Below are 27,195 nucleotides of genomic sequence, written 5' to 3'. Positions count from 1 at the left end.
TTGCGTTTCAACAAAACAGCAAAACTGATCTATGAATAGGTAGGTAGGTACTTACATACCTATGTATATCTCTAATAACTACCTCTACTAGAGATTGGTGAGAAATTCTTGTCATCTTTGTGCATATATTAAAGACCACGAAGCTGTATTGCTTCACTGAATCACTGCTTGAAATGTTTCTCTCATCTCTCAGTAGTCTGCCAACCACTGTCGTGTTTACGCGCGCGCCACACAAATCCACCCGAGATATAACGCGCCAAATAACTTACGGAGAAAATACTTGACGAGAAAACGTTTAAAAACATGTGTAGCCGATTTCAATTCTAAAATAAATCAAACAAGGAGATCATAATTATATTGACATTAACTTTAAGATTGATTTTAAACTGAATATTCAAGGCGGTGATATTTTGGTACCAGGGCAAACTGCCAGATTGTCTTTACACTATCAACAGCATGATGCATTTTACTAATATCACGTAAATAATACAAATTAGACACGTATCCAGTTTACTTTTAGTAACTTGTTAATTTAAGGCGTGTGTAATAAAAAATAGCCTAAATTTAAATAAATGTAGCACACAAAACACATAAAAAGTTATAAAAAGCGGAGAACTGCCGGTTAATTATGATAATGTCAATATTATGCAATTAATTGGTACGAAGCACGCCCGACTGGTTTCGGTCACGGATTTTGACGCTCAGTGAAACTATAGTGCGATAAGATGGAGATGTCCTCGTCGGAACAGCTCGAGCCAGCTGGTGTTGACGCTGCCAGTCCTGGCAGGAGAGCGGCTGTTCCTAAAATCCCACTGGCTCTGAGGCTGTGGAGCCTGCTGCAGCCACTGGCAAGGTTTTGGGGATTGATCACGGCTGTTGGTAAGATACTGGCATATTTCAGGAGGACCCTTTATGACAGTTTTTGACTGGGATCAGTATTCTACGTATGAACTACCTACCTACTGATAGCACTTAAAAAACAAAAAACTAACGTGCTTACATAATTCTTTAATTCTTACCTACTTTTTATAATTAATTATAAATTAGGTAATTAGGTACCTATGATACTCTTAATTACTTACCTAATTCTAATGACAATATGCTTTCCATTTAGGTTATTCGACCGCATTGGATTCCACGTCATATACCTACCTATTTCTTATTTTTGTTTAATCTAGGTAGGTAAATAAAATAAAATCCATAAAACATAATAAGTCGGTACCTACTTATATAAAGAAATTGGATTTGAAAATTAGGGCCGATTTTTTGTGTTTGTTGTCGAATTCCTGTTTCCTTCAGATTTTTATTAAAATTTAGTGGTTAGATAGAGTTCCGTATTCTGTACAATATAAGCGCAATTTCATCGTATGTCCAAACTTCCGCTAAGTTACGTAAACATAAGTATGATATCTTCGTATATAAACTCAGCGGAAAATTACATACCTTTTTATTTAGAATAATCAGGAAGAGGAACATTTCAAACTTATCAAATTTTATCCAAATCTGACGAAAAAAGATAAAGAATAAAGAGATAGCTACAACTTATTTATTTTAACAACGTTCACCCGGAAGTTTCTCAGGCACTTTTAGATTATAGAGAGTATACCTAGCTCATTCATCCAAACTGACTCTTTGAATAACTAAAATGTCTACTTGGGAAAGAGCTTTTTAACTGAATTATCGCCGTAAGCCCGCGCACCTTCGACAGACATGAACAGATTGCAGTGAGCCTTGCCAAACTGCATAAATATTATTTTAAATTTTATCATAATTTACTGCTTTTGCTTTTCGTTTCAGCGTTTTCCCAGTTATATTCTGAATTCATAACGAGTTCGGTATCCGCTCGCTTTTTACGAAAACGACTGCTATCTATTTATCGTTCTATAGGTATATTTATCGTTCTCTGTTTCAAAGCGGGTAATTTCATAATATGCAAAACAGCATTTTGTCATAATCATCAGCAGGCTGAATAATGAGCGTTTTAAGGCGTTTTTCATCATTATCTTCTACAGCAAATATTGTCATAAGAGGTGACGAAAGATCGTAATCATCCCTATTGTCCCTTAATTATCAGCGCGCGTCATCGTACCTACCAACATTGTACCAACCTATTGTAGTTACATATGTTCATACATTGTGGAAATGTATAAAGGAAAACTGATAAGAAAAATGCATCGCGCCACTTCCGACGTTATCGTAATTTTCGTTATCTTGAGCTGTCTTGAGTATCTCACGTGTGTGTCACTCGTGTATTTTCGGTGCGATAGTCGGGAACCACTTTTATCTTTTGTACTTGCAAGAACGGTTGAGAGGGAGATTACGATTTTAGATGTTTGTGGTATGTGGTAGGGCCCTCAGGGGCCCATTTCACAAGCACTTTTCAGGGGCACTTGTGATCCACAAACGGAAGTCCCTATTGAAGTCCTTTCATTAGAAAGAGGGTTCAGTTTGTTTTACAAGACAGCTTTCGTGACACGGGCACCGATATTTAAATTCCTAATCATAGTTTTTAGGGTTCCGTACCCAAAGGGTAAAACGGGACCCTATTACTAAGACTTCGCTGTTCGTCCGTCCGTCCGTCCGTCCGTCCGTCTGTCCGTCCGTCCGTCCGTCTGTCCGTCCGTCTGTCTGTCACCAGGCTGTATCTCACGAAGTGTGATAGCTAGACAGTTGAAATTTTCACAGATGATGTATTTCTATTGCCGCTATAACAACAAATACTAAAAACAGAATAAAATAAAGATTTAAACGGGGCTCCCATACAACAAACGTGATTTTTTACCAAAGTTAAGCAACGTCGGGAGTGGTCAGTACTTGGATGGGTGACCGTTTTTTTTTTTGCTTTTTTTTTTTCGTTTTTTTTTTGCATTATGGTACGGAACCCTTCGTGCGCGAGTCCGACTCGCACTTGCCCGTTTTTTTTTTAACTTATTCGTTCGTTAAGTCATAAAAATACATAAATACAAAACTTGTCTCTATACACGAACGGATCAAGAACTTGCATGCAATATTGCATTGTCACTAAATAGTACAATTAATTCAGTCGATCGACCTAATACCGCAATGTAACGAATATCGCATACCTACAAAGTTTTTGATCCGTCTACTTAAGGCTTTAGTGAAGTTATTGGAGTCTAATTTTCTGGTTATAACTTTTCGCCGTCGTCGCAGATAGGTTATGTACGGATATGACGGCTCCTGACGTGACAGTGTGATTATTAATGACTGTCTGTCTGTCTGTCTCTTCTAATCGCGAGATGTGGATAATACCATCCATCATACCGTAGTTTCCGTGTGAATCAAAATTGTGGGTTCACATTTACCATTTACCAACCTTCTTAACTTTCGGGAGCAGAAAAGACAAATGAGAGCACTAAATCTGTGTGGCAGTTAGAAGGCAACTTTTTACTCAAAACCAGCCACTTCGCTTGGTGTGGCATGAGTAACGTTTTTGGGTTCCGTAGTTTTTATGAGCGCCATTTCTTTATTTTTATCTAAATACTTGTGTATTTTTTTAGATATATATTGTACTTTTATATTTGTACATTTAGGCCAGTCAAATTAGATTTTTTCCAGGAATTAATACCCAGCAAGCTCGAAATCGTCTTAATACCTTCATTTGGTTTTAAATTAGTGTTGGTAACCCGAGTTTGCTCCATTCCGGGAGTTGTGGATTTTTTTTAGTTTTTTCGGTTTTTTGTAGTTCAAAAACAGCACGTCCGACGGATTTGCTCTAATAACGATAAAAATTGACATTTGAGGATTCGAAAGATAGTACCTTAATTAATATGAATTCGTAGTCAAAGATTGTTAACAATGGCCGCCACTTAGATATTTTTTTTTGGTATAATCTGATCTGATCTGATCTGGTCTTGCTGGTGTTTGTAATTGATGTGATTGAGTGATCGAGTGATTTTCTCCCTAGGCTCCCAAAATTTATCCACACCTCCTGGGATGGAGCGAATTCGGATTATACGCATTTAAGACCAAATGAAGGTATTAAAATGCTTTCCAGCTTGCTGGGAATAAATTCCAATTTCAAAACGATTTTTTGGATCTAATTTGACTAGCCACAGGCATTTTATTACACACAGTACCCAAGCATTGATTTTTTTTTTTTTTATCTACGTTTTTAAAAGGAACCTTTATCAAACGGGACATGTCGGCTCCGTTGGGCCTCTACATTATATGAGTTTCAATAAATGTTATACTAGTAAAATTGATTTGTACGTTGTAATAGTAGTTAATAGTAGTTATCTGTTGGAAGTTATAGCATCACTTAGCGGAAATATAGCGCTGTAATGCTAAATTAATTAGTTTACAGGCGCCACTGCGTTTTACACGAACATTCGACTTAAGGTTGATTCTAATTATCAATTTATTACGGTTTTAAACTCGTTTTGATACGACGTTATTAATTTAATCGTCTCGGTGATTGGTGACCGATAGACCGACAACGTGACAAATTAAAAAGTGGCAACATCGTAGTGTCGTCCCGTTCAAATCAATCTAAGAAAACGGGACGACACTACGATGTTGCCACTTTTTAATTTCACAGTTTCTTGTCGGCCTATACGCACGACTTTTACTTCATTTCACCTGTACCAATTAGCATGAGCGATTTCAAAGTCTTATCAAAATAATATCAAAACCGTAACATATTGTTAAATCAGTACCGGATTCCTGTTTTAGTAGGAATATCGTAGCCGTTGGTGGAAATATTGAATAATTGCCAGCAATTTCAGGATTGATAGCTGCTTGTCATGATGTCAATCACTAAAATTATATTATTATTTGCAATTCAAATATAAAAATTCATATTTGAACGGCGACCGTCCCATTTATCGCAAAAGTAACCACGCCCTGCCGGCGTATTTATGGATGGCTTTATCCATCTTTATCCACGTGATAAAATAACTGTCACTTTTTAACACGATGGCATAGAAAGTGACGGACACCGTTTTATCATGCTATCTCGTAGACAAGAACGACCATCATATCCGTACTGAATTGACATTAAATTAAGTTAAATTAGGATTTAGGTCTAACGCTATTAAATAATAAGTATACTACACTTGTTTTTAAGAATGTTTTATACCCACAAAAAATAGGTAAGTAGCTTTGTGTAGCATTTTTTCAGAGTGTTTGTTCCCTAATTTCGCTTTTTATCACTATGCACTGTCAGTATCGCGAAAGCGACATTTTGGTTAATTTTCTTTGATTGAATTCTCGTCACGTCGCTGACATTTTTATTTTTTGGCCGCCTAATGAATGGCAGGCTTAGTTTCCACACCATGCAAAATATTAAATAAGTTTTAGGAAACATTTCATTTTTGGTACAAGCTTTTATCGCTGACTGTACTTTTCTTTCCAGGCAACTAATACTCATCGAGACAATTCTAAAAACCCCAAACACAATTAGGTTTCGTTGTTTTATCACAGAGTTCCTATGGCCACCTCCGGTCTCCATCATCAGATCAGCTCGATGACACGATAATATTGCATTGTCACCGGACTTACGTATGTATGCAAAATTTCAGCTCATTCCGAAACCGGGAAGTGGATCAAATTTAACTTGCAAGATTTGATTACAGACAGACGAAGGTAAGGTGAAAGTAAATAAAAGCTTGTAAAAATAAGTCTTAGAGGTCATTCTACATCATGTTTGTAGTTGTTTTTAGTAGGTTATGCATACATGCTATCTATACACGGTGGCTAAAAAATAACTGCATTCCCGTTGCCAGGGAGGTTTTGGGATTATACTGAGCAACTTTTACTATGGGACGCCCTATTAAATAGTTTTCTGTTACCCTATCTATTTATTATCACCTCGTGACCAACTAGGTAATTATCACCTCAAGAGACTCGTACTAGCAGACAAACTTTGAATATATCTATTAATCTATCTAAGTACAGTTTAAAAATTCACCTTGGTCTGTAAAACTTTGGCGACAGCACAGTTTTGTTTACGGTATCAACACGATCAACTGGCAAGTCAAGTGTAAAAATATGGGTGCATGTAACTTACTCAAAAATATGTCCCATACTTCTTTATTCGCCGACATAAGAGCTATGGGACATATTTTTGAGTATGATGTGTGCACCCATATTTTTACACTTGACTGTAACCTACTCGTAAACAATAAAGAACATTGCACGTCAGTGCTGACGTTGCCAAAGAGATTGAAACGATGATCATTGCAATAGGCCTGTTGCAAGTAACAAAGAATCATGGAAATAATGGTTTCAAAGAAACATATATGTTAATATGATTCTAAAAAATGGCCTAATCTCAGTATAAACTGAAGGATTATTAAGATATTCAATAAAATAAAAGTGCAAAATTCTCCAATCGGCCATTATTACTGAAACGCCAATCAGAAGCGTTCCAAACAGTGACGTCATCAATCCATAACATATTTCTTAGAGCAACATAGACAACCTCATTGACCGAAATCTATACGTCCTCACCAAAGAGTTCGAAAGGTGCAAAAAAAATATTATTTCGCCACTAAACATTTATTACGTACAATAAATATTATTACACGATATAAAATAGATATCTATTTGTTATTATTTAAATAAAATGCTAAATAATACGATATTTCAACAACAAACTTTTAATTATTTGGCTGAATGGAACTATCATTGCCTTGTTGGCTGTCGTAATTAGAAAAAATGAAAAATTAAAAAGTAAAACCGGCGCTCGGTGATTTTCACTCAAAATTTACATGTATCTAAATAATTCATCTTAAACTGCAACCGTGTGAGAGTTTTTGTGTAAAATGAGTTATTGTGATAAATTGTTGTAATGTATTTATCATCCCTAATCGTAATATATGGTGCTGAATTAACAATATCATTCGGATTCAAGGGAAATTCGTAACTGTAAGTATGTAAACAATGTCTACCACCCTACCACCAACTAAATAATGACGTCACAAATGGCATGCGAGGCGTTTTCGCGCGATGTTTAAACTAGCTATAATAAAATGCAATTATCTATGTTAAATCTTATGAGTATAGCTGAAATATTGTGTTTTTCGGAACCAATACAAGTGTACCGACAATAATAAAAGGGATTTCAAAATTTGTCATCAGGCCTATTAATGTGACCAATCAAGTGAATCAAGTCAATTGATGCGTTATAAGAAAAACAATGCTGCGACACAGATGCAATCATATCTGATATCGCACTTGCACATTATAGGTACTTGCTAAAAGTAGCGAACGTCGCCTTATGTCTGTCTCACGCATGCATTAGCAGCTTTACTGCGAGAGGCCATTGTTATCGGTGTTTTTGTATGATTGACGAGGTAAGGTTTGTCCCGGAAATTAAATATCCTGGGAATTAATACCTAGATATTACCTAACAGCAGAATCGCCATGTCTAATGAAAGCCGTGATTAAAAACCAATTTCTTACAATAGAACCGACTCACGTTTAATACAAACAAGGACAAATATGGTTGTTAGAGGGAAAGACAAACAGCGAACTTGTTACTTTATAAAACGTGACGCTGGCCCCATGTTGGAAATTTAAGGTATTCCAAAAGTTTCCCTTCCAAACCAAAAACAGTTGATTTTACTGAAGCAACTTCTGTTCTTTAAAAGCGCTTCGCCTTAATTGTAGTTTGTAGTAGTTTGGTTTTAAAACTAAAGAGTTTAAGACTAACAGCTTGCACAGTTGGGTGCTAGTTTTCTGGCGCGGTCAGTTGGATTCCTATTTTCCACGCATTTGTCTCTGACAAACTTAATCGGTGCTGGGTGCTAAAGCGCTCGAAGTTTTACTCAGCCACTTCAGGATAGACTTAAATATGGCTTTTAAATTGTGTTTTCGTTCCTCACTTGATTGTGCTGAAACTTGGACTAGGTTCTTTTGTGATGTGATCATGATCATTGATGGGAACTCAATACCATATTAAATAACGACCTTGGAATTTAAAAGGTTTGTAGTATGACTAGGTATGTAAAAAAACTGTTTAAAGTTAGACCAAAAAAAGTCTGCAACGGTTTTGATAGCATACGCAGTGCCAGTGTTATTTATACGTCATAATTTCATAGAAGTATGACGTTTAAAATAACACTTGCGCTGCGTGTGCTATCTAAATCGTTGCCGACTTTTCTTCCAAACACAAATTCGTAAGATTAGCTTTTTGTCCAACATTTTAGGAATAAATCAGAGTGAAGGAATACCTACTCGTACTTAAATAAAACATGCCCGGCAGCGTGGAAAATAAACCACACGTTGTTTTTGACAAATGTTTTGGCATCATCGTTATTATTCAAGACGCATCTTTTAGGGAGGAGTGCACGCTAACGGGACTGGACAGGTGTAGCAAAATTTTTATGCAAATATTTCATGATGGGTTCTAATATTACTAATTAATATACTTCGAGAAAATTTTTAAACTAAATTTTGAAGACAATTTATACTTAAAGTGTCATTCTATAGAACTTGCTAACTATGTAAACAAACCGCCATATTGAAACTGTCACTGAATGATGATTTCAGTTTGGCGGGTTGTTTACATAGTAAGAAAGTTCCATAGAATGACACTTTACCTATTTGTATAATCTCAGACTGAGATTTGAAGTGAATATTTAGTAGTGTTGGAAGCGGCGGTGGCAGTGTTACAAGCGGAGTGTTAAATATAGATGGTCAAGCAAATCTTGTCAGTAGAAAAAGGCGCGAAATTCAAATTTTCTATGGGACGATATCCTTTCGCGCCTACATTTTTCAAATTTGCCGCCTTTTTCTACTGACAAGATCTGCTTGACCCAGTATATAAAAAATGCATTCTTGGATTTCCGCAGAATGGAGTTACTTTCATTCATGGAATAACATATCAGCGATTTTTAAGCTATTACAGAAATTTTTATGAAATTATTTACGTAGTTGACATGAGACTTAAAAAAAAACCGGGCAAGTGCGAGTCGGACTCGCGCACGAAGGGTTCCGAACCATAATGAAAAAAAAAACGGAATAAAAGAACCGGGCAAGTGCGAGTCGGACTCGCGCACGAAGGGTTCCGTACCATAATGCAAAAAAAAAACGAAAAAAAAAAGCAAAAAAAAAACGGTCACCCATCCAAGTACTGACCACGCCCGACGTTGCTTAACTTTGGTCAAAAATCACGTTTGTTGTATGGAAGCCCCATTTAAATCTTTATTTTATTCTGTTTTTAGTATTTGTTGTTATAGCGGCAACAGAAATACATCATCTGTGAAAATTTCAACTCTATCACGGTTCGTGAGATACAGCCTGGTGACAGACAGACGGACGGACGGACGGACAGCGAAGTCTTAGTAATAGGGTCCCGTTTTACCTTTTGGGTACGGAACCCTAAAAATGAACGCGCTTTTAAACTCAATGATCAAAATTACCCCACGTATCAAGGTAATCCCAGTCCACCGAAGCGAAACTGAGCAAATGAGCGTAACTTAGGGTGGCACTTTGAGTGCTTATTAGTACTTAATTAATGATTCCCATAGTTACAAACCACTAATTGTAGGTTCAATCAATGTAGTAAAATCAATAACTGAACATTGTGGCATAGTTACAATAACGATTTTCTTCTTTTCAGTGATGAGTGGCGCCGGTTCCGAACTCGTGGTGCTAGGGCGAGGGGCATCAGGGCCGGGCTTGCTGTGAGTACGTCATTTTCATATTTAACTTTAATATAAATATATGGTGTTAAATGTTTTCAAAGCACTGTTGTTGTCAGTGTCAGTTCACACACAAAAACGGGTCTTTTGTAGGTACTTTACCTACCTGGTTTATGAATAAACATAGGCACTAGTCCGATAGATATCAAAAGTTTATTTTTTGTAATTTTGGTGGATCTGAACTTTAATAGTACATATTCGACTTGGCCGCAATTAATTATGTGCGCTACCAACGCAAACCACTTTCTGACACCCTTTTAAGGATCTACCGGGTATCAATGGCGAACTCAAAAAGCTGCCGTGCTCAGAATACTTATCCACAGTTGTCACAATTGAAAACTTGTTCAAAAGCGTACCTTATTATACAAACACAAGGTATACAATTGAATGAATTTTCAAATGCGGTTGCGGTCTATATGCTTAGCAGGCTGGTGTACACTTCACGTCGTCCAGGAATTATTCATTGCGGGTGCATAAAGCAGGAAGGCAAAGATATTCTGTATAATATATCAGCTCACTGAAACTCTAATCTGAAAAATAGGAAAGTATGGACAGAGATAAGTTAATTTTAAATACTGTCAATGTCCATACCAACTCCTCATCAAATATAAATGTACATGTATCGCATCACTTCACTCCATTTAGTGAGGAGACGTACGTCTATAAACGTGAACATCCATTGCTCTTTAATTTTCGCTTGCGACCGTATAATATTGTTTAGTGCGATATACATACTATACTTATCTGAAACAATTATAATTTCAGCAGTCTATATATTTTACTTATCTTTGCTTCAGTAGACCGAATTCTACGAATGTTTGCGTGGAAATCAGGCGGCAAAAGTTAAATGAACTGTTTGTAGTGTTTGTGTAAGCACCTAGTTTTTGTTGACGCTGCTTCGCGTTGTAGCGTAGAGCCAGGCGTGGCTCACTCCGCGATTTCGTCGCTTTGCAACAGGTAGCTAAAAGTGCATCCGTTCCACACCAATTTTGGTGGCTAGCCATAAGCCGCGCGTGGCGCTGTCGCCACCTAGCGGCCATGTCTGTCCTGATCGTAACAGACGCATTTTGTTAGAGAGTGCGTCTTCTGTACCTAGTAGTATTATTTATTCTGTGGTAGAGCATAGGATAGGTCAGTACCTATCCTATGGTTTTGCGAATATGTTATATATTTATAACAAGTACCTATTACATACCTATAAGGGTAGTTAACTCTAACTATGTCTCGAATGTCAAAAACAATTTTGTCAAAAATACGTATAGGTAGTTAGGTGTGAAACCGTATTAGCATTTTTACGAAAATTCGTTTTCACGTGTTTTCACGCACTTACTGCAGAGAGCAGAAAGCAAAAGGTCTATAGTGTATCATCAAATTAACCTCCTATCGACGACATCGGTCGCTGATATTTTAGTATAGAAATTTTCTCATTGTAGGATCAAAACGTGCATAAAAATATCACTCTAATATTTATAAGTAGGTACATATATTATATGAATATTTTAACAAGGCGAATAATAGATTATTTTACCGTGGCATGAATTATATTTTATCAAGTCACGCAAACGGTTTTTTATCATTAAAAAATATCAAATTATTAATATAATATTCCAAACGGAATTCAGTGAAATTAGGTACAATTAGTTATATGGTCTTTATAGATGGGATAAGCACGAAGATTTATTCTCATTCAGATGTGTGTTGAATATGCAAGCGTAATGTATAACGACTACGTATTTGAAAACTCATTGAATTGTTTACCGTATTCACGCGCAACAAATTCAAAATGTTTACTCATTCTTCAATGGCTTGTTAAGAGTGGTTGGGTACCATATACAGGATGACCTTAGCCATTGGACAGACCCTGAAATCCCACGTAGGGTTACTTCTCAGAAATGCTCTAACGGTAATATTTTTTTAATTAGAACAAAAGATAAAAAATAAATTATCAAACAAAAATTATTTCCAATAGTCGACAACAAAAAGAAACATACTTACTGTCATGGTATAATAATATACTCCGCCTGGTACTCCATTCCGAGATTCGCGTATGACCTAACTGACACGCGCCTACTAGAGATGTGCGCCGATGGCAAAATCATCGGCGGCGGCGTCCGATGATTTTTTGATCGGCGGCGGCGGCGTGATCGGCGTGAAATCGGCGTGGCATTATTTTTGATACTGCATGAGAACGTGGCTGTAGAAACTCTACATTAAAGCTTTCTGAGTATTTTCTAGGCTATCCAAAACATATTATGTGTGTTTTCTAAATTATTGCCAAAAATTATATCCCATCATGTCACTTGGCAACCATTTATTACCAATACCAACCTAACGGTTACCAACGGCATGTTTAAATATGAAAGTAAAAAGGTATTTTTACTTACTTTGTAAGCGGAATACAAATAAAACACAAAAAAAAATCTTTATAAGTTAAGTCTTAAATCTATATTGACTTTTCCTAGCCGCTGTCGCCTCACCTATTTTTTTTTTAATACCACATCGGTGGCAAACAAGAATACGGCCCGCCTGATGGTAAGCAGTCACCGTAGCCTATGGACGCCTGCAACTCCAGAGGTGTTACATGCTCGTTGCCTACCTTTTAAAAACCTGTACACTCCTTTTTTGAAGAACCCCATACTGTAGACCCTCGGGAAAACCTCGGAAGGGAGCTCATTCCACAGCCGGAGCGTCCGCGGGAGGAAATTACTCTTAATTCGCACAGTACGCGACCATTTAGGTTCTAGGGTGTGAGGATGAACACCCTGCCGACGGCGAGCCGTGCGGTGATAGAAAGCAGCCGTTGGCATCATGTCAAATAGTTCCTCAGAGCACAGCCCATTGTACAAGCGGTAGAACACACACAAGGAGGCAAAGTCTCTCCTTAGACTTAAAGGTTCAATACCGCTTGTGAGTTTGGGACCATCGACGATTCGCACAGCGCGCCTTTGGACTGAGTCAAAGGGTCCAAGCTGGCATCCAGGTGCTCCTGCCCAAAGGTGACAGCAGTACTCCATATGGCACCATACTGACTTGCGATTTATAAAGCAGCAGTCTTTGCCCCGGAGTAAAGTATCGCCTCGCTTTATTGAGCACACCGAGTTTTTTGGACGCCAGCGCAGCCTTACCTTCCAGGTGGCTGCGGAATTGGACGTCACTGGAGATGTCAACACCGAGGATCCCAATACTCCCTGACATGGTAAGGGCTGTGCCTTGGAACTGTGGGACCACAGTAAATGGGGTTTTCTTAACGGTGAACGCGCAAACTTGTGTCTTGGTGGGGTTGAATCGCACTAAATTGTCCCGACCCCACACCGAAACTTTGGATAGAGTGCTCTCAATGTCTGACACAAGCTTTTCACAACTCTCCAGCACCACAGAACGAGGGATATTGGCACGGCCTGTGTAATAGGCATCCCCGGTAAATAGCAATGAATGTCATCGATAGACAACATGTCATTGATGTGCAGCATAAACAGCGTAGGGGATAGCACAGAACCTTGCGGAACGCCAGCGTTAATGACCATGCTATCGGAGCAGCTTCCGTCTACTACGGCTCGTATGCGTCTGCCGGACAAAAAGCTAGCGATCCATTTGCATAGTCCCTCCGGCAATCCATAAGATGGTAACTTCGACAGGAGACCCCGATGCCATGGATTTGATTGGATGACCTAGGATTTGTTACGAAATAATGATGAACTATATCTACATCTACTACATGTCTGAACTGAAGTTTAACAGAAATGTATGTTAGAATAATGTCATCGTTTTCGAAAGTAAACGTCTCTGGCAGGTTGATTCGCTCAACAGAATGTCTTTGAAGTGTCCCGTTTTATGGAATATTAAGGTCTACTTTGTTTTCTTTACTGCTAGCTTAGTGATGATACTTGGTGATTTAAGTTCCTATAAGTAGGTATAATTGTTTAGGTATAGCTTATTACGAAGCTTTATCCTGACTTTTATAATTTTGATTGAAATATAATATATTGTTAAGTAAAAGAAGCTGATGATCACAATAAAATTACTAAGAATTGGTCGTGTGTAATTTTAAATGAAATTGTAATTTATGTGATAAATAAATCAAATAAAGTATTAAAATAAATCAAATAATATCTGTAAATAATGACCCTTATGCGTGTCACCAGCATCATACGAGAAATCATAAAATACGCAATTATAATCGTGGTGACAGCTTGCTGGAGATTCTAAGAAGAAAATAGCATGTATATGTCCTAGGATATGAACCTGCTATTTTCTTGACTTTAGTTCACTGATTAAATTGACAATCAAGATACTATTGATGTAAAACAAAATGCGTTCTACAAAAAAGCTATGCGATAAAATATCAAATAATAACCTGAGATCCAGAAACTAGATCTTGTTTAAATTAACGCTAAATCGTTATCACAGCTAACACCGCAACGACAAAAATGATGCTAATTTGGTTCACTGGCAAATAATAAGCGAAAAAGCATAAGGATCTATAAATTATATCTCTGACACTATTTACTCACTACGCAACATGGAATGAGACACGATAGGTATCAAAATTTCCCACGCCGATTATACGCCGGTCAAATTAATCGGCGGCGGCGGCGTGGAAAAATCGTCGGCGGCGGCGGCGCGGCGGCGCGGCGCACATGTCTAGCGCCTACGTCATCATGCTGTTTACAGGTTCTCAAACTTTGAAATGTGGGAGAATTTTAACCAACGGTGAAAATTATTTTAACGGCATTAATTTTAAGTTATTCATGTAGAAACATAGTAAAATAAAACAAATCTAATGTATTAAATTAAACTTTATTTATTAGGGCGAGCGAAGCGAGCCCTATCACTAATCGACGAACTATGCATTCTTGTGGTACACTTTACGGAAAAACTACTGCACTGTTAGGTTTGAAATTTAACATAGTAATTTAAATTCATGTCTAGATGTGTTATCAAACATAAAAATATCATTTTATAAACCTAAAAAAATAAAATAAAGTAATAACACTTTGTATTACTACTAGCGACATCTGTTTGCAAAATGATGAATTAACATTCGTGCTAATGTTAATTATTTCTTTCTCTAACAGATGGCGTTAGTAATAAATAAATAAATATTGGACATTCTTATTACAAATTGACTACTTAAGAAGGCTTGTGTTGTGGGTATTCAGACAATACGATACCTATGTGGTGTTTTCAAGTTCAATAATGTCGATGGCGCTTACACCATTAACAACGATGAATACCAAAGTGGGTACAATTTTGGATTCAACCCACCTCGCTTCACTTGGTTTGATTCCCATTTTAGCACTTAAGTTTTTGTGAATACCTACTAGAACAATCAATCTTGCTGTATATTTACTGCGGAGGTCAATTTACTCGTATGTTTTGTGACGCTGACGATGTGATGATCAGTCATGTTGTGTTAGCAAACTTAAATCGGGTATTTTCAGTTCGAGATACAGTTTTGGCGCCCATCCATTTATTACGTAAGACGATTTTGGGGTGCAAGGGGGTCGAACATATCTTATTTTTTCTTACAAGGGGGTTTTCATAGTTCTTAAGTAAGATCACAAAGATGTGATATTTTTTTTAATATCTATGAAATTATGACGTTTAAAATAATACTTCCACACTCTATGCTATCAAACACGGTGCAGAGTTAGCTTAAACGAGCTCAAGTACCTTTGTACAGGTCCAAATAAACATTCATAAAAATATTTTTTTGAAAATAAATTATATTGGTGGCTGGACGGGGTCAGCCTATTCTTTATTATTTCTTACATAGGGGAGGGAGGGGGTCAAAAGCTGGCAAAAATTGTCTTACGTAATTAATGAATGGCGCCTTTAGTGTTACTATTGCTTGGAACTGCTAAAATTATAAATAAAGGTAAGCATAATTAATACAAACTTCAGTGACTTAGGGCCGATACAGACGGACTACAACCCGACTGCAACTTGTATGGGAACTGCACGCCAATCGAAACGTCGGCGTGCAGTTCAGCAAAATGACCCAGTACCCTGGCAGTACCTAGTGGAACTCAGGTTTGGTGTAACAAAGGCACATTATGGTTTGGTCATCCGACTCATCTTGATGAGCACTTAGGAGAGTAGTACCCAAGATAGAGCCGATGCCGAACCCTGGCAGTACCTAGTGGAGCTCGGGTTTGATGCAACATACATAGACACATGCTGTTTTGGATATCCGACTTGTCATGATGATCACTGGGTAGATCAGTACTTTCAGTACCCAAGATAGCTGATGCTGAACCCTGACAGTGCCTAATGGAGCTCGGGTTTTATACAACATAGGCACACGCTGTTTTGGTCATGCAACTCGTCTTGATGAGAACTTAGGAAAGTAGTACCCAAGATAGAGCTGATGCTGAACCCTGGCTGAACCTAGTGGAACTCGATCAGGTTTGATGCAACATAGACACACGCTATTTTGGACATCCGACTCGTCATGATGAGCACTTGGGAGAACAGTACCCAAGATAGAACTCATGCTGAACCCTGGCAGTATCTAGTGGAACTCAGGTTTGTTGCAACATAGGCACACGCTGTTTTGGCCATCCGACTCGTCTTGATGAGCACTTAGGAGATTAGTACCCAAGATAGAGCTGATGCTAAACCCTGGCTGTACCTAGTGGAACTCAGGTTTGGTGCAACATAGGCACACGCTGTTTTGGTCATCTGACACGTCTTAATGAGAACTTGGAAGAGCAGTACCCAAGATAGAGCTGATGCTGGACCCTGGCTGTACCTAGTGGAACTGTGTGTGTTAGTTTATGTGCGGAGCAGCGTGATTACCGCCAGTAGGTGTCCAGACGGGATAGTTTTTCGATCAATTGTGTGGAGTGGACGCAAAAATAAATTCAAGAACATTGGCTCGCTGACCCAACATTATGTAGGAGAGCCAGTTGGGTTCCTTACAAAAAGTATTGGGCGACCGTGTAGGATGTAATGCACTTATGAAATTGTATATTACGTGTGGATGATATTGGCAATTCGATTTTGTCGTCTGGACACGTTTTTAAAGGACAAAGTAAAAGCTGTAACAGACAGGCGTACCTACCGGACAGCAACCGGTTCGGTACGTTAGGGTAGAAAACCTCCGCGAGCCCTTACAAAGCTCTGCTTTTTGCTAGTCTATACAAGACAAACGTTTGAAAAACTAATTCACAGTTACACATTAATTACCAAGCTTACGGCGTGAAAAGTTTGGAAAACACTGCGACTGCTGACACTGAGCGAGAAGGAAATAACAATTAACACGCGTTCGACAAGGATGACGGTCAGGGCATGAAGTTATCTAGATCCGAATTGTCAAATGTGCACAGCGCTATCCTGTGTTGCCAGTAGTATAAACAGAATTACCCGATAAGTCTGAAATTTCTTTCGTGAATCGGAAGATATTGCTAACGAGTAATTAAAAATGACGTGTTATTGTAAAATTTAAGCTAAAATACATATAAATGAAAATTATAAAATTATAAAGAAATATTTTAACTTATTAACCATAGGTATAATGTACCCATGTAACATGTTATGTTGAAATAAAGTGGCAATGTTATTGTGACGTAATCGCGTGTCACTCTGGGAATGGAAGACCATGTTTTATTAGACCATGCTTACTGTATAAGTCATTGGCAGTGCTTTTGACAATTTGTCAAAAGTCAAATGTCATAAATAAAAAAGATAATGAAAACGGTCGAAGGTTTCATACTATTTATTACCTCAGGAGCTACTAACACATACAGGTTGCTCCAAATTAAAAGAAATCCTAATTTGTTAATTTCTTCGTAACCGCTACACCGGTTGTTATGATACTTTGTACACTGGTGCTAAATACCCTAATGTATATGTACATTTCGGCTTTGTCCAATGGCTAGGGACATCCTGTATAAGGTGCTAACTTATTAGTTCCAGATATTTTTACAGCTGATAGTACTCGGTTCCTGGAGTATATATATTTAAGTATGAAACGTTATAGCTTTTACGATGTTTTTTGGAGAAAACTGAAAAACAAATTTGCTACGTAAAAACAATGTGATTATTAAATGTGAACTCATTGAAACGATTCTAGTACCTATTTTACCTAACACCTAACTGTTTGGCCACGTCACGTCGATAAATCAAATACTTGATTGTCAATGTCATGTTATTTGCTGTCTGATCGTCTTGTCAGTTACATACGTACATAGTGATTATTTTTAGATGAAATTACAATTATTTTTTTGTTCGGTAAATGAAAAAAAATCTTAATTTCTATTTAAAGTTAATTGGTTTAAAGTAAAGTATCATCTGTTAAAATATCTGCAACTAATAAATGAACACCTTATATATCTATCTTCCGTGATCGTCTGTTGTTAACTCCAATGACGCACTGTCGACGTATTATTTGTTTTTCTTAAAACAAACATTTGTGGCGCGATACGGGCGATTTCGACATCACGTATGACTTTTCAGTGACATTGAACTGGAGATTTTGTTGTTGTTCTTAAATATGTATTTTGTAACCTACTCAAAAATGAATTTTAATGAAAACAAAATCACTCCGCACGAGAAATAAATAATGACTTTATAACAATATGACGTTAGTCATGGAAACAAACGGGTATAGTGAAAAATCTATTATTATACATATCAACTAGTCTTATCCTGTAGCCGGTCGCAAATCAAAATCATCAACACATATGCAGTTTGTAAATTGTATACATTCCAATCTGCCTTTTGTCTGGTTACATTCAACTCAACAATACGAGATCTTGGCACAATAACAGGGATAGTTGGAGGACACTCTATGTACCTACATATTTAGATGCATAGCTAAAGAAACCACAGAACACAGCCCAAATAAGTCGAAACTTGAATAAATGAAGAGGAAGTAATGTGAAATTTAATTTTTAATTATTTTTATGTTTAGATTATGTGTTTTCAATATTTAAACAATAAATAATTAAAAATTGCAATACAAAACCTACTGCTAATAACTTTTAATTTGGGAAGCATAAGTAAGCAAATTACCTATACCTACAAATTTCATAAGAAAGTGATTGTAAATAAGACAACTTTTTAAACAAAAGGCGAAGCTTAAATTATAGTAGAGGTACCTACCTCTCAAGGTAGGTGAAAATTGGGCTTGAGCTTCACCTGATATTTAACATATAATTTAGCTAATCTTCTTCTTCTTCAGTCGGTGCGTCAATGCTGAGGATCGTGACATCATGTCCTTCTATTGATCACCAGGTTCCACTAATACTTCGCGTTAATTTAGGGTTGCCATAAGTGTGGGGACTCAGACCGGGACATTTAAAGAAAACCGGCCAAGTGCGAGTCGGACTCGCGTCGCGTTTAAAGGGTTACACAATTTGTAACAATGTATTTTTTCATATGAAACTTGAGTGAAATGTCTATAATTAAGTCCGACTCACGCTTGACTGCACATTTCTAATAGGTTTTCCTATAGATAGGTAAAGAACTATTTTGTTATTTTTTTTCAAAATTTTAGCACAGTAGTTTCGGAGATAAATTTTCCATGTGTTTAAATGATTATTCATTGACCAGTCAAGCTACCATGTAGATTCAGGGGATTCAGGGTCAACCAGCAAAAAACGAGAGCGAAGCGAGCGCGAAATTTTTTTGACAAAATTGTGAAAGCGTGTTAAAAAGGCCGGGCCGGCCCTAAAAATCCGAAGTTCCCCAGTGAGGCTAGCTTTCATGCGAGGTCGAAGCCGTGCTTCAGGATAAGCTCAGCTAGAGCATAGACGCCAACCAATGTCCATTGTATTAAAAAGCGAAACCGTAGGCCGAGCTTGGCGCAGCGAGGTCAAAGGCTAAGCTGATGAAGACGAGATTTGGAAGACAAACCAAAAATTTAGGTAAAATGTGAGGCTGAAGGTCGAGCTCAGAAATCTCCACATTACTTAATAAGCCCGAAGCGTACTTATAACCAGCGCGGTGAGCTTTCATGCGAGGCAAAAGGCCAAGCTTCTCAAATCAAATTTTTATATTTGTTAAAAATTAAGCGACGCTGAAGGTCGAGCTGTAAGAAAGCAGCGCTAGTGTTACTCAACAATAATATGTGTCATATGTACAAGAGTTACTCGGAGGGCCGAAGTTCCTTTGATGAGGTTTTAGGCCCTTGGGAGCCTGAAATTCGAGCTCTACATTACAGACTTTAAAAGCTATAAAATAACATAATTTACATAATCATCTAATTATTGTGTGTCTGAGAAACTGATATTGGACATTAGGTAAAAGTAGGTACCATAAAACATTTTTTTTTAATTTTGGCCATATGAAACGTAGAAATGTAGGTATATTATTATTTACCAAGTCCAGCCCCCTACTAAATAACTATGATTTTTAAACCGGGACAATTTTCTTATCGGCCGGGACGCCGGGACACCGTGCTTCAAACCGGGACATGTCCCGGCGTACCGGGACGTATGGCAACCCTACGTTAATTGCTTGCTACGGGCTAATAACTTAATTTTGTTGGCAGCGTCGGATCAGCATGCGTTCTGATACTGGAGACGATGTGGGTCGCGGCGCTGTTTGTGGACGTGCTATGCCGCCGCGGGGAATACACGCTGCCGCTGCGGTGCTGGGACTTCACGCGCTGGTCGTGCGGCCGCGCGCGCGCTCCAGCATACGCGTGCGCCGCCACCGCGCTTTTGTTCGCTGACCTTACGCTGCTGGCCACTATATCAGGTATATAGAAGGGATATGGGTATAGCGACACTGTTCATGAATGTGCTGTGCCTCACTTTTTGGCGCAGGGATGTGAGATTATACTCGTGCACCGGTTCGCTGAACACAACAGCGGGAGTTGTAGGCCGACATTAGGTGCGCGTGCACTAGCGCGAAACGCTAATCATGATACGAGATCGTCCGCAGGCAGTTCGATCATGATACATTACTGATAAGGAGATTTGAAAAAATGTTATCTTTGTCTCGTAAAATCTAAAGTTTCAAAATTAACTCATCCTTTTTCTTTTAAACAAGTTGGGTTTAGTAGATCATCTACTAGATTGCTGTATGTAATGATAATGAGTTATTTTGATGCCATCGCTATGGCAACCATTTTTACAGCACTGTAACTACCAATCCAAATTTATAAAGTGTCTTTTCTAAACTATATTCGCAACGGCATGATATATAATACGTAGGTACTTTTTTCCAAGAAAGGTTAAGAAAAAAGCTGAAATATTTCAGCAAATAAAATACCGCTACACATAAAAGCAAAAGACTTCGTATATACGGCAAAGTTTGGGGGCTTTTCATAACTACATACCGACTAACCTCAAAGACTGCTTGTCCAAAATTTCAGTGAAGTTAAAACCCACTGGGGATTTCGAAACATAAAAGAAATACACATCCCGATATTCCCGGCGATATATTTTTTCTCAAACTGTAAGCGGAGCTTAGACTGTTATTCTGATTGTTTTGGTGCCAACTGAGCGCAGACGAGCTTTTGTTTTCTTTCGAACCAATCTATGTGGATAATTCGATTTCCCATAGTTTTTACGGATCTCGAGGTCACAGACAGCATGGTCATTCACTTGGGCTCGGTAAGCACGAAATAACCGAATGCAATCAGAATTGGAAATTGAAAAATTTGTTACTGAGCTATGGAAATTCTTCAGGAAATATTGTTTAATGCTCTCTTCTAACTTGAAGAAAACTAATTGGTCTTCAATGAATATATTTACGTACGGTAAACGTACTGGTGCTCGACGCGCTCCCAGTACAATGTCATCTTGAAACTAAAGTCATTGCCAATAAAGATGACAGCAAGGTGTTATCTATGAGGCATTAGCATGTCGAGCAGTAGTACGTTTATCTTACCTACCTACTCCAATGGTGAAATCGACTAAGAGTTCGAGTTTTTAATTGGTTTTAAAGATTTCCCGAAATTCCACAGATTTCCACTGTACAAAAATATTTAAGTCCCGTAATTTCTCTAGAGGTAGAATTGAACGTGTTAGATACAGACACATCTTTTTTTCCCCGGAAAGCAGATTTATATGTAATTTCTTTATTTAAGTTGGTCTCTTTCATGATCCTGGGTAGAAGTGAAATCACTAGAAAAGCCCAATTGGAAATAAATGACAGAAAATGTTGTCTCAGAGCTTTATTCGCGGAACAAAATTGAAACAGTTCTTGTTTGATTATTTTAGGCAAACATATTTGCAGTAACATTACTATATCCGTGACGCACCTAACTACAGTGTCTACTTACATAACTATTACAAAACGTGACAGCGTTATTAGTGGGCTGTTAAAAGATTACGATGTCGGTAATAAAAACACCGTGATCGTAAAAATTGCGGTATGAACAATTTCTTAGTTCCAGTTTTTATTCTGTATGTTGGTAGGTAATAAATGAGTATTATGGAGTATCGGGTAAAACGGTGGTGGCAGGTAGAGCGATCAAGCAGATCGTGCTTCATGCCCTTAGCATTTTTTAAAAAGAAAGAAACGTTTAAAATAAACCAGATACAGGCTTTGGAGGAATATTGGTTTCCTCCACAATGACACAAACAAATAAAGCTCCTCCATGGGTGCAATCTGAAGACGTCCAGGATTTCAAATTGCATGAAGAGAAACTCGTTGGAGTAGCCATGCGCTTTCTGGGAAGCGTTCTAATTCTGATTAGCTAAAGAACATAGAATCTGACCTATGGCTACATAGATAAAATCCTACTTTGTGTCTTCCCCAGGTGGCATGCTGCTGGTATTAGCGGCGCTCCGAGCCGCAATACCCTTCTCGCCTAACGCAACACACGGGCCGCACTCGCCCCGCGCTGGTAGCTCTCTCCTCAGTCAGCTGGATTCGCCGTTGCCTGATGTGTTCTACTCGCAGGCTGTAAAGGAGAGGTGATTATTTCTTCTTATTTCTCACTCTCACAAAGCTCTCTGCTCAGATCAGTTGTACAGTGGATCGTTGCCTGCGTTTTATAGGCACTCACCGGCTTTAAAAGAGAGGTAATGTTTTTGTACCTATACCTAACAGTCTCTACAGTCTCACCATACGCGACGGACGAGCCGCACTCACCCCGCGCCGGTAGCTCTCTGCTCAGTCAGCTGGACTTTCCGTTGCCTGATGTGTTCTACACACAGGTTGTAAAGTAGATGCGTTTCTATCTTATTTTTACTTATTTATTCACTGTGATGAAACCGGACCTAAGCATCTATATTAAAACTTCTTTCACATAAACTGGAGTGGAGAATCTCTCATTTCAAAATCTGTAAATGGAATTTAACATGAATTCAAAATAGTTTTAGTACTGTTACTTAAACTATTTTGAATGAAAAATCATTTAAACACTTGTATACATAAAATTGTATAGGTAAAATAAATTAAAATAAAATATAGGGACAACACAAAATTGGGCAGCTAGTAGGTGGAAGCCATGTTTAAAAGAGAGCGGATACAGATCAGTGACAGTAAATGTCATCTTTGACTTATCGCTGGTGGAGAATAGACAACAGACATATTACATTTTATTGAGACAATAAATACAAACTAAACAATAAAAATTAAAATTCAATTTTGAATTAATGTTCGATCTGAACAATAAAAAAATCTAAATGAACAGCAACAACTTTATTAATTTCTACTCCCAGCCTATCCCGCCTTCCGGCTAGACTTGCCGGTGTTTCCGCAGCTGCTAAAGACAGGTTAATTGAATGCCTGGCCTCTTTGAACGTTAGTTCAAGTTAAACAAAGCGTGGAAATGTTGTTTTATTTGTTTCGTGAACGTTTCTCACTTAGTGATTGTATCGCCGGGAACATTGGATAATTGCCACCGGCAATATGTATTGTCTTGTTGCCGACAGCGAAAAGTTTTTATGATTTTTTACATTCTTAAAAGGACATTCAACATGCTGCAGGATGTTTACCATTCACAATGACTACTAGGCTAAAGATTTCCATAGTCATTATATACGGTTGTGCGTTGTCTTCATCCAACGGTTCCATGTGAACTTCACCAGCTCGTTGGAACAGTCGGCATCAGATATATCGAAGCGGCCAAGGTATTCAAAGCAAGGCTGCGTATTTCGATTAAGTTCCTATATGTATTTACTTACTTACAAATTAACAGGCCGCAATATTTTCTGGTGAAAATATCCCATGCCGATTTGTATTAGTTTCTATGTGGATTTTTTTGTGTTTGTTGCTTTCTGCATGATATATTTTTCGACATTGCGCTTGAGAAAATACCAGCACGGATATGATGGTCGTTCTTGTCTAGGTGACAACGTGATAAAACGGTGTCAATCACTTTCTATCCCACGGTGTTAAAAAGTGACAGTTATTTTATCACGTGGATAAAGATGGATAAAGCCATTCATAAGACATGAAAAGAATGGCTGGTCCAAATTGGAAAAGAATAGCACAAGACCGTGAAAAATGGACGTCTTTGGAAGAGGCCTTCACCTAACGGGTTCCTACAAATTAAATTAATAAAATTATATTAACAAACTTTATGTATAATGAAAGGAAATAAAAGGCTTTTTATTTTATTTTTATTTTATTTTAGGCAACTAAGTGTTTTCATTATAAACCCTACAGAGGTATGGAATGACAAGAATGGCAATGGCGCTTAGATTAAAATTGTTACTTCGTAATTCCAACACCCCCTGCCACCCTTCAAGCGACTCGCAAATGTATATTTTATGAATAATTCGTGGGATAACATCGTGCATAATATAGAAATAAGTCCCTACAAGTGCCGGGTTTACATTGAAATAACCGGAACGCCAAGTTTTACATCCTCTGGGAACTATTCAATCGGTATCCTATCCTCCGTCATAATGTTTTAGAAGGGTATTATGGAGGTAGAGGTAAATAGTTATTGTGATTAAAAATGTTTAACCATTTGAAAGATTGTCTTTTTTAGAGTACTTATTACTTATGTTTAGCCTTAAGAAAAAGAAAACGTATGAAAGAAAACCTTTGGCGCATGTTGTTCATGCACATTTCTAATAATGTATAAATTGGAAACAAACTGTATTAATTTTATTATTAGGTACATATATGATATACGAACTCGCTTTCATACCAAAACAAATAAGGTAGATGTCGCTAGGTGCCTCTCTAAGGCGTCAGTCACAAAGGATACGGTGGAAATATTCGCTGTCTTCGGGTAAGTCTCGGTGGCTCAGTTGGTAGAGTGATGGGCTGGTATTACAGAGTCGCGAGTTCTAGTCTCTGAGTTTTCCACTTCACCTTTATTTTTATATGGTATCGTTTTCGAACTCATCAGATTTTCTTGTTCACAGATGTGAAGAGATGACCGTGTTGGATCTAAAGGTGCCCGACCGGAACCGCTCGCCTTCGCCCAAGCCACCCCTTCTAGAGCTATGACTCAATTCTGCTCAATCGTTACTATGAATTTATGCTTTTCTCATTGCCAAGTCTCCACGCAATTATTTGTCTTCTTAAATAGTATATGAGTCATAAATGGTCTACAACTCTACATACACAAATATGTACATATTTACTTATTGACATAATATTGATATCGAAAATAGAAATGAAAGATTTGTAACAATATGTTATGACTCAAATGTAGGATTTTGGCGTAAGATTAAATTTGTCTAAATGTATGAGTTTAGATGGAAAGGTAGGTAGTAAAGCTATGGTAAAAAGAATCTAGAAATACTTAATTAGGTATTTATTATTAACCTACCGAGCAACTGTGATAGCCTAGAATAATGTTAACTTAATATCACTTAAAATGTTACAACGGCGTAAGGTTACAATGAACTTTTGTACTAAGTTTATAAAATTTATAAACACAAGTTGTTTGTATTATTTCTAGAACGTACTTATAATATCCTTTAATCTTATTTAGAGGGACTAGAGGCTTTGATATTATGTAGAGGGTCCGCGTGCACAGATTACATTATAGCAGATTCGACACTTTGCTACTAGGTATGTAAGTGTAAACTTTGCTAATTGGTATGAGAGTCATAAGCTTTGACGTCCCTACTTTCTTTATAATTATGTGTTTTTTTTATTAAACTCGTTAAAAACGCAACAATAACATTTTATTGTGAAGTTTGTCATATTTTTTTTTATTATTCGTTAAATAAAATACGGTATATATTTCAAACAACTGGAGGAAGCAATCTTATAATATAAATCAGGTGCTTCGAAAAAAGAAAAGCTATACTGCTTGGTATAGCTCAGTAAAAATATGCTTCAATAATAATAGATAGACAAGAATAACCCACTTTTTAATCTACATCCTGTTAGTATTAAGAAGCGATGGCTCACATTTTCTCACAGAGCTAAAAACAATGTCTTGAATTGGTTTATCTGCTATGTACAGTCGACGTCAAAGATATGTTTACATTTTTCGCTTTATTACAAAGGTGCAAAAGTGTAAACATATCTTTGACGTCGACTGTATACCTAGTTTTTTAATCTATGTCTGCACCTCCTTCTGGCTCAAGACCGCGTAGTACGAGTAGGCGGCCTTCATTATCTGAAAATGAAAAACGTATTTTTATTTGAGTCACGTTTCCGGCAAGTTGGGGTCGGGGTTTAACGTTACTGACATAACGCATAACTGAACATATTCAATTTGTCCTTCGAGGGGAATGACTTCGATTTAGTACGTTATAAAATAAAAAACCTTTTTTTTTAATAGATTTCCGGGACATTTTGAGTAAACATTGGTTCATACAGATCATATATTCATATTTAATTACACAAACGGGTCTACCGCGATATAATTTCATTGTTTTTACCTTTAATTCCGACGTTTCAGCTGAGTTGCACCAGCTGTGGTCACGGAAAGACTGACGTCCCAACAAATATCAACGGAGATATTAATAAAACACCACTAAACTACCCGAAATTAGTTTATAAAAATGTTCGGGGTAGACAATTTCTTTGCAGCTACCCGCTGCTGTCATTCCGTATCAGAATCCGGGTGTCTACAAGATAGAATGCAGTTGTGGAAGTGCGTACATTGGCCAAACTAAGCGCAGCGTTCAAGAGAGGGTGAAGGAACACATAGCAGCTGTTAAAAATCGCCATGTAAACAAATCCGCAATAGCTGAGCACTTGCTGACAACAGGAACGAATCACTGGATTGAGCTACATAAACCCAAAGTCCTCTCCAACGAGCGACACTATTATCCGCGGATCGTGAGAGAGGCGATTGAATTAAATATGTGTACAAAACGCGAGAGTTTAAAGTGTTATAGATCATATATTATCTGGTAAGTATTTTATAGTCAATCTAGGACAGTACAGGCATACCTAACCTAAGCTTACCTGTACCATTTATAACTAATTCTAATTAGGGAAATATAAAGTTACGAGAAACATTAATAAAATCTTTCATATTCTGTCACTTGAAAGTAATTTACCTAAATAGGTACATGTTATACCGGGTGTGGCCTGTAACACGAGCAAATAATTAAAACATGGATTGTACTGCTCAAACGGTGACACTTTTGATCCACAACTTTTAAAAATTATAAAGTATTTAGACTTCCTATTTTTCATA

At 37.6% G+C, this 27,195-nt stretch overlaps 2 protein-coding genes across 2 annotated transcripts in view; both read left to right on the top strand.

Annotated features, from left to right (window-relative positions):
- The window catches only part of LOC134792123 (abl interactor 2), a 296,093-nt gene that overhangs the window by 70,054 nt on the left and 198,844 nt on the right, over positions 1-27,195 (top strand). The gene's annotated exons all lie outside the window — the stretch shown is intronic.
- On the top strand, positions 317-25,474 carry LOC134792132 (uncharacterized). The gene is made up of 5 exons (XM_063763348.1): positions 317-879; positions 9,587-9,650; positions 20,167-20,375; positions 22,387-22,543; positions 24,953-25,474. Exons 1-5 carry the CDS (start codon positions 726-728, stop codon positions 25,035-25,037), a joined length of 669 nt encoding a protein of 222 aa, XP_063619418.1. The 5' UTR covers positions 317-725; the 3' UTR covers positions 25,038-25,474.

Source organism: Cydia splendana, chromosome 7 (genome assembly GCF_910591565.1).
Source record: "Cydia splendana chromosome 7, ilCydSple1.2, whole genome shotgun sequence".
Lineage (NCBI taxonomy): Eukaryota > Metazoa > Arthropoda > Insecta > Lepidoptera > Tortricidae > Cydia > Cydia splendana.
This window is presented reverse-complemented; position numbering and strand designations above follow the sequence as displayed.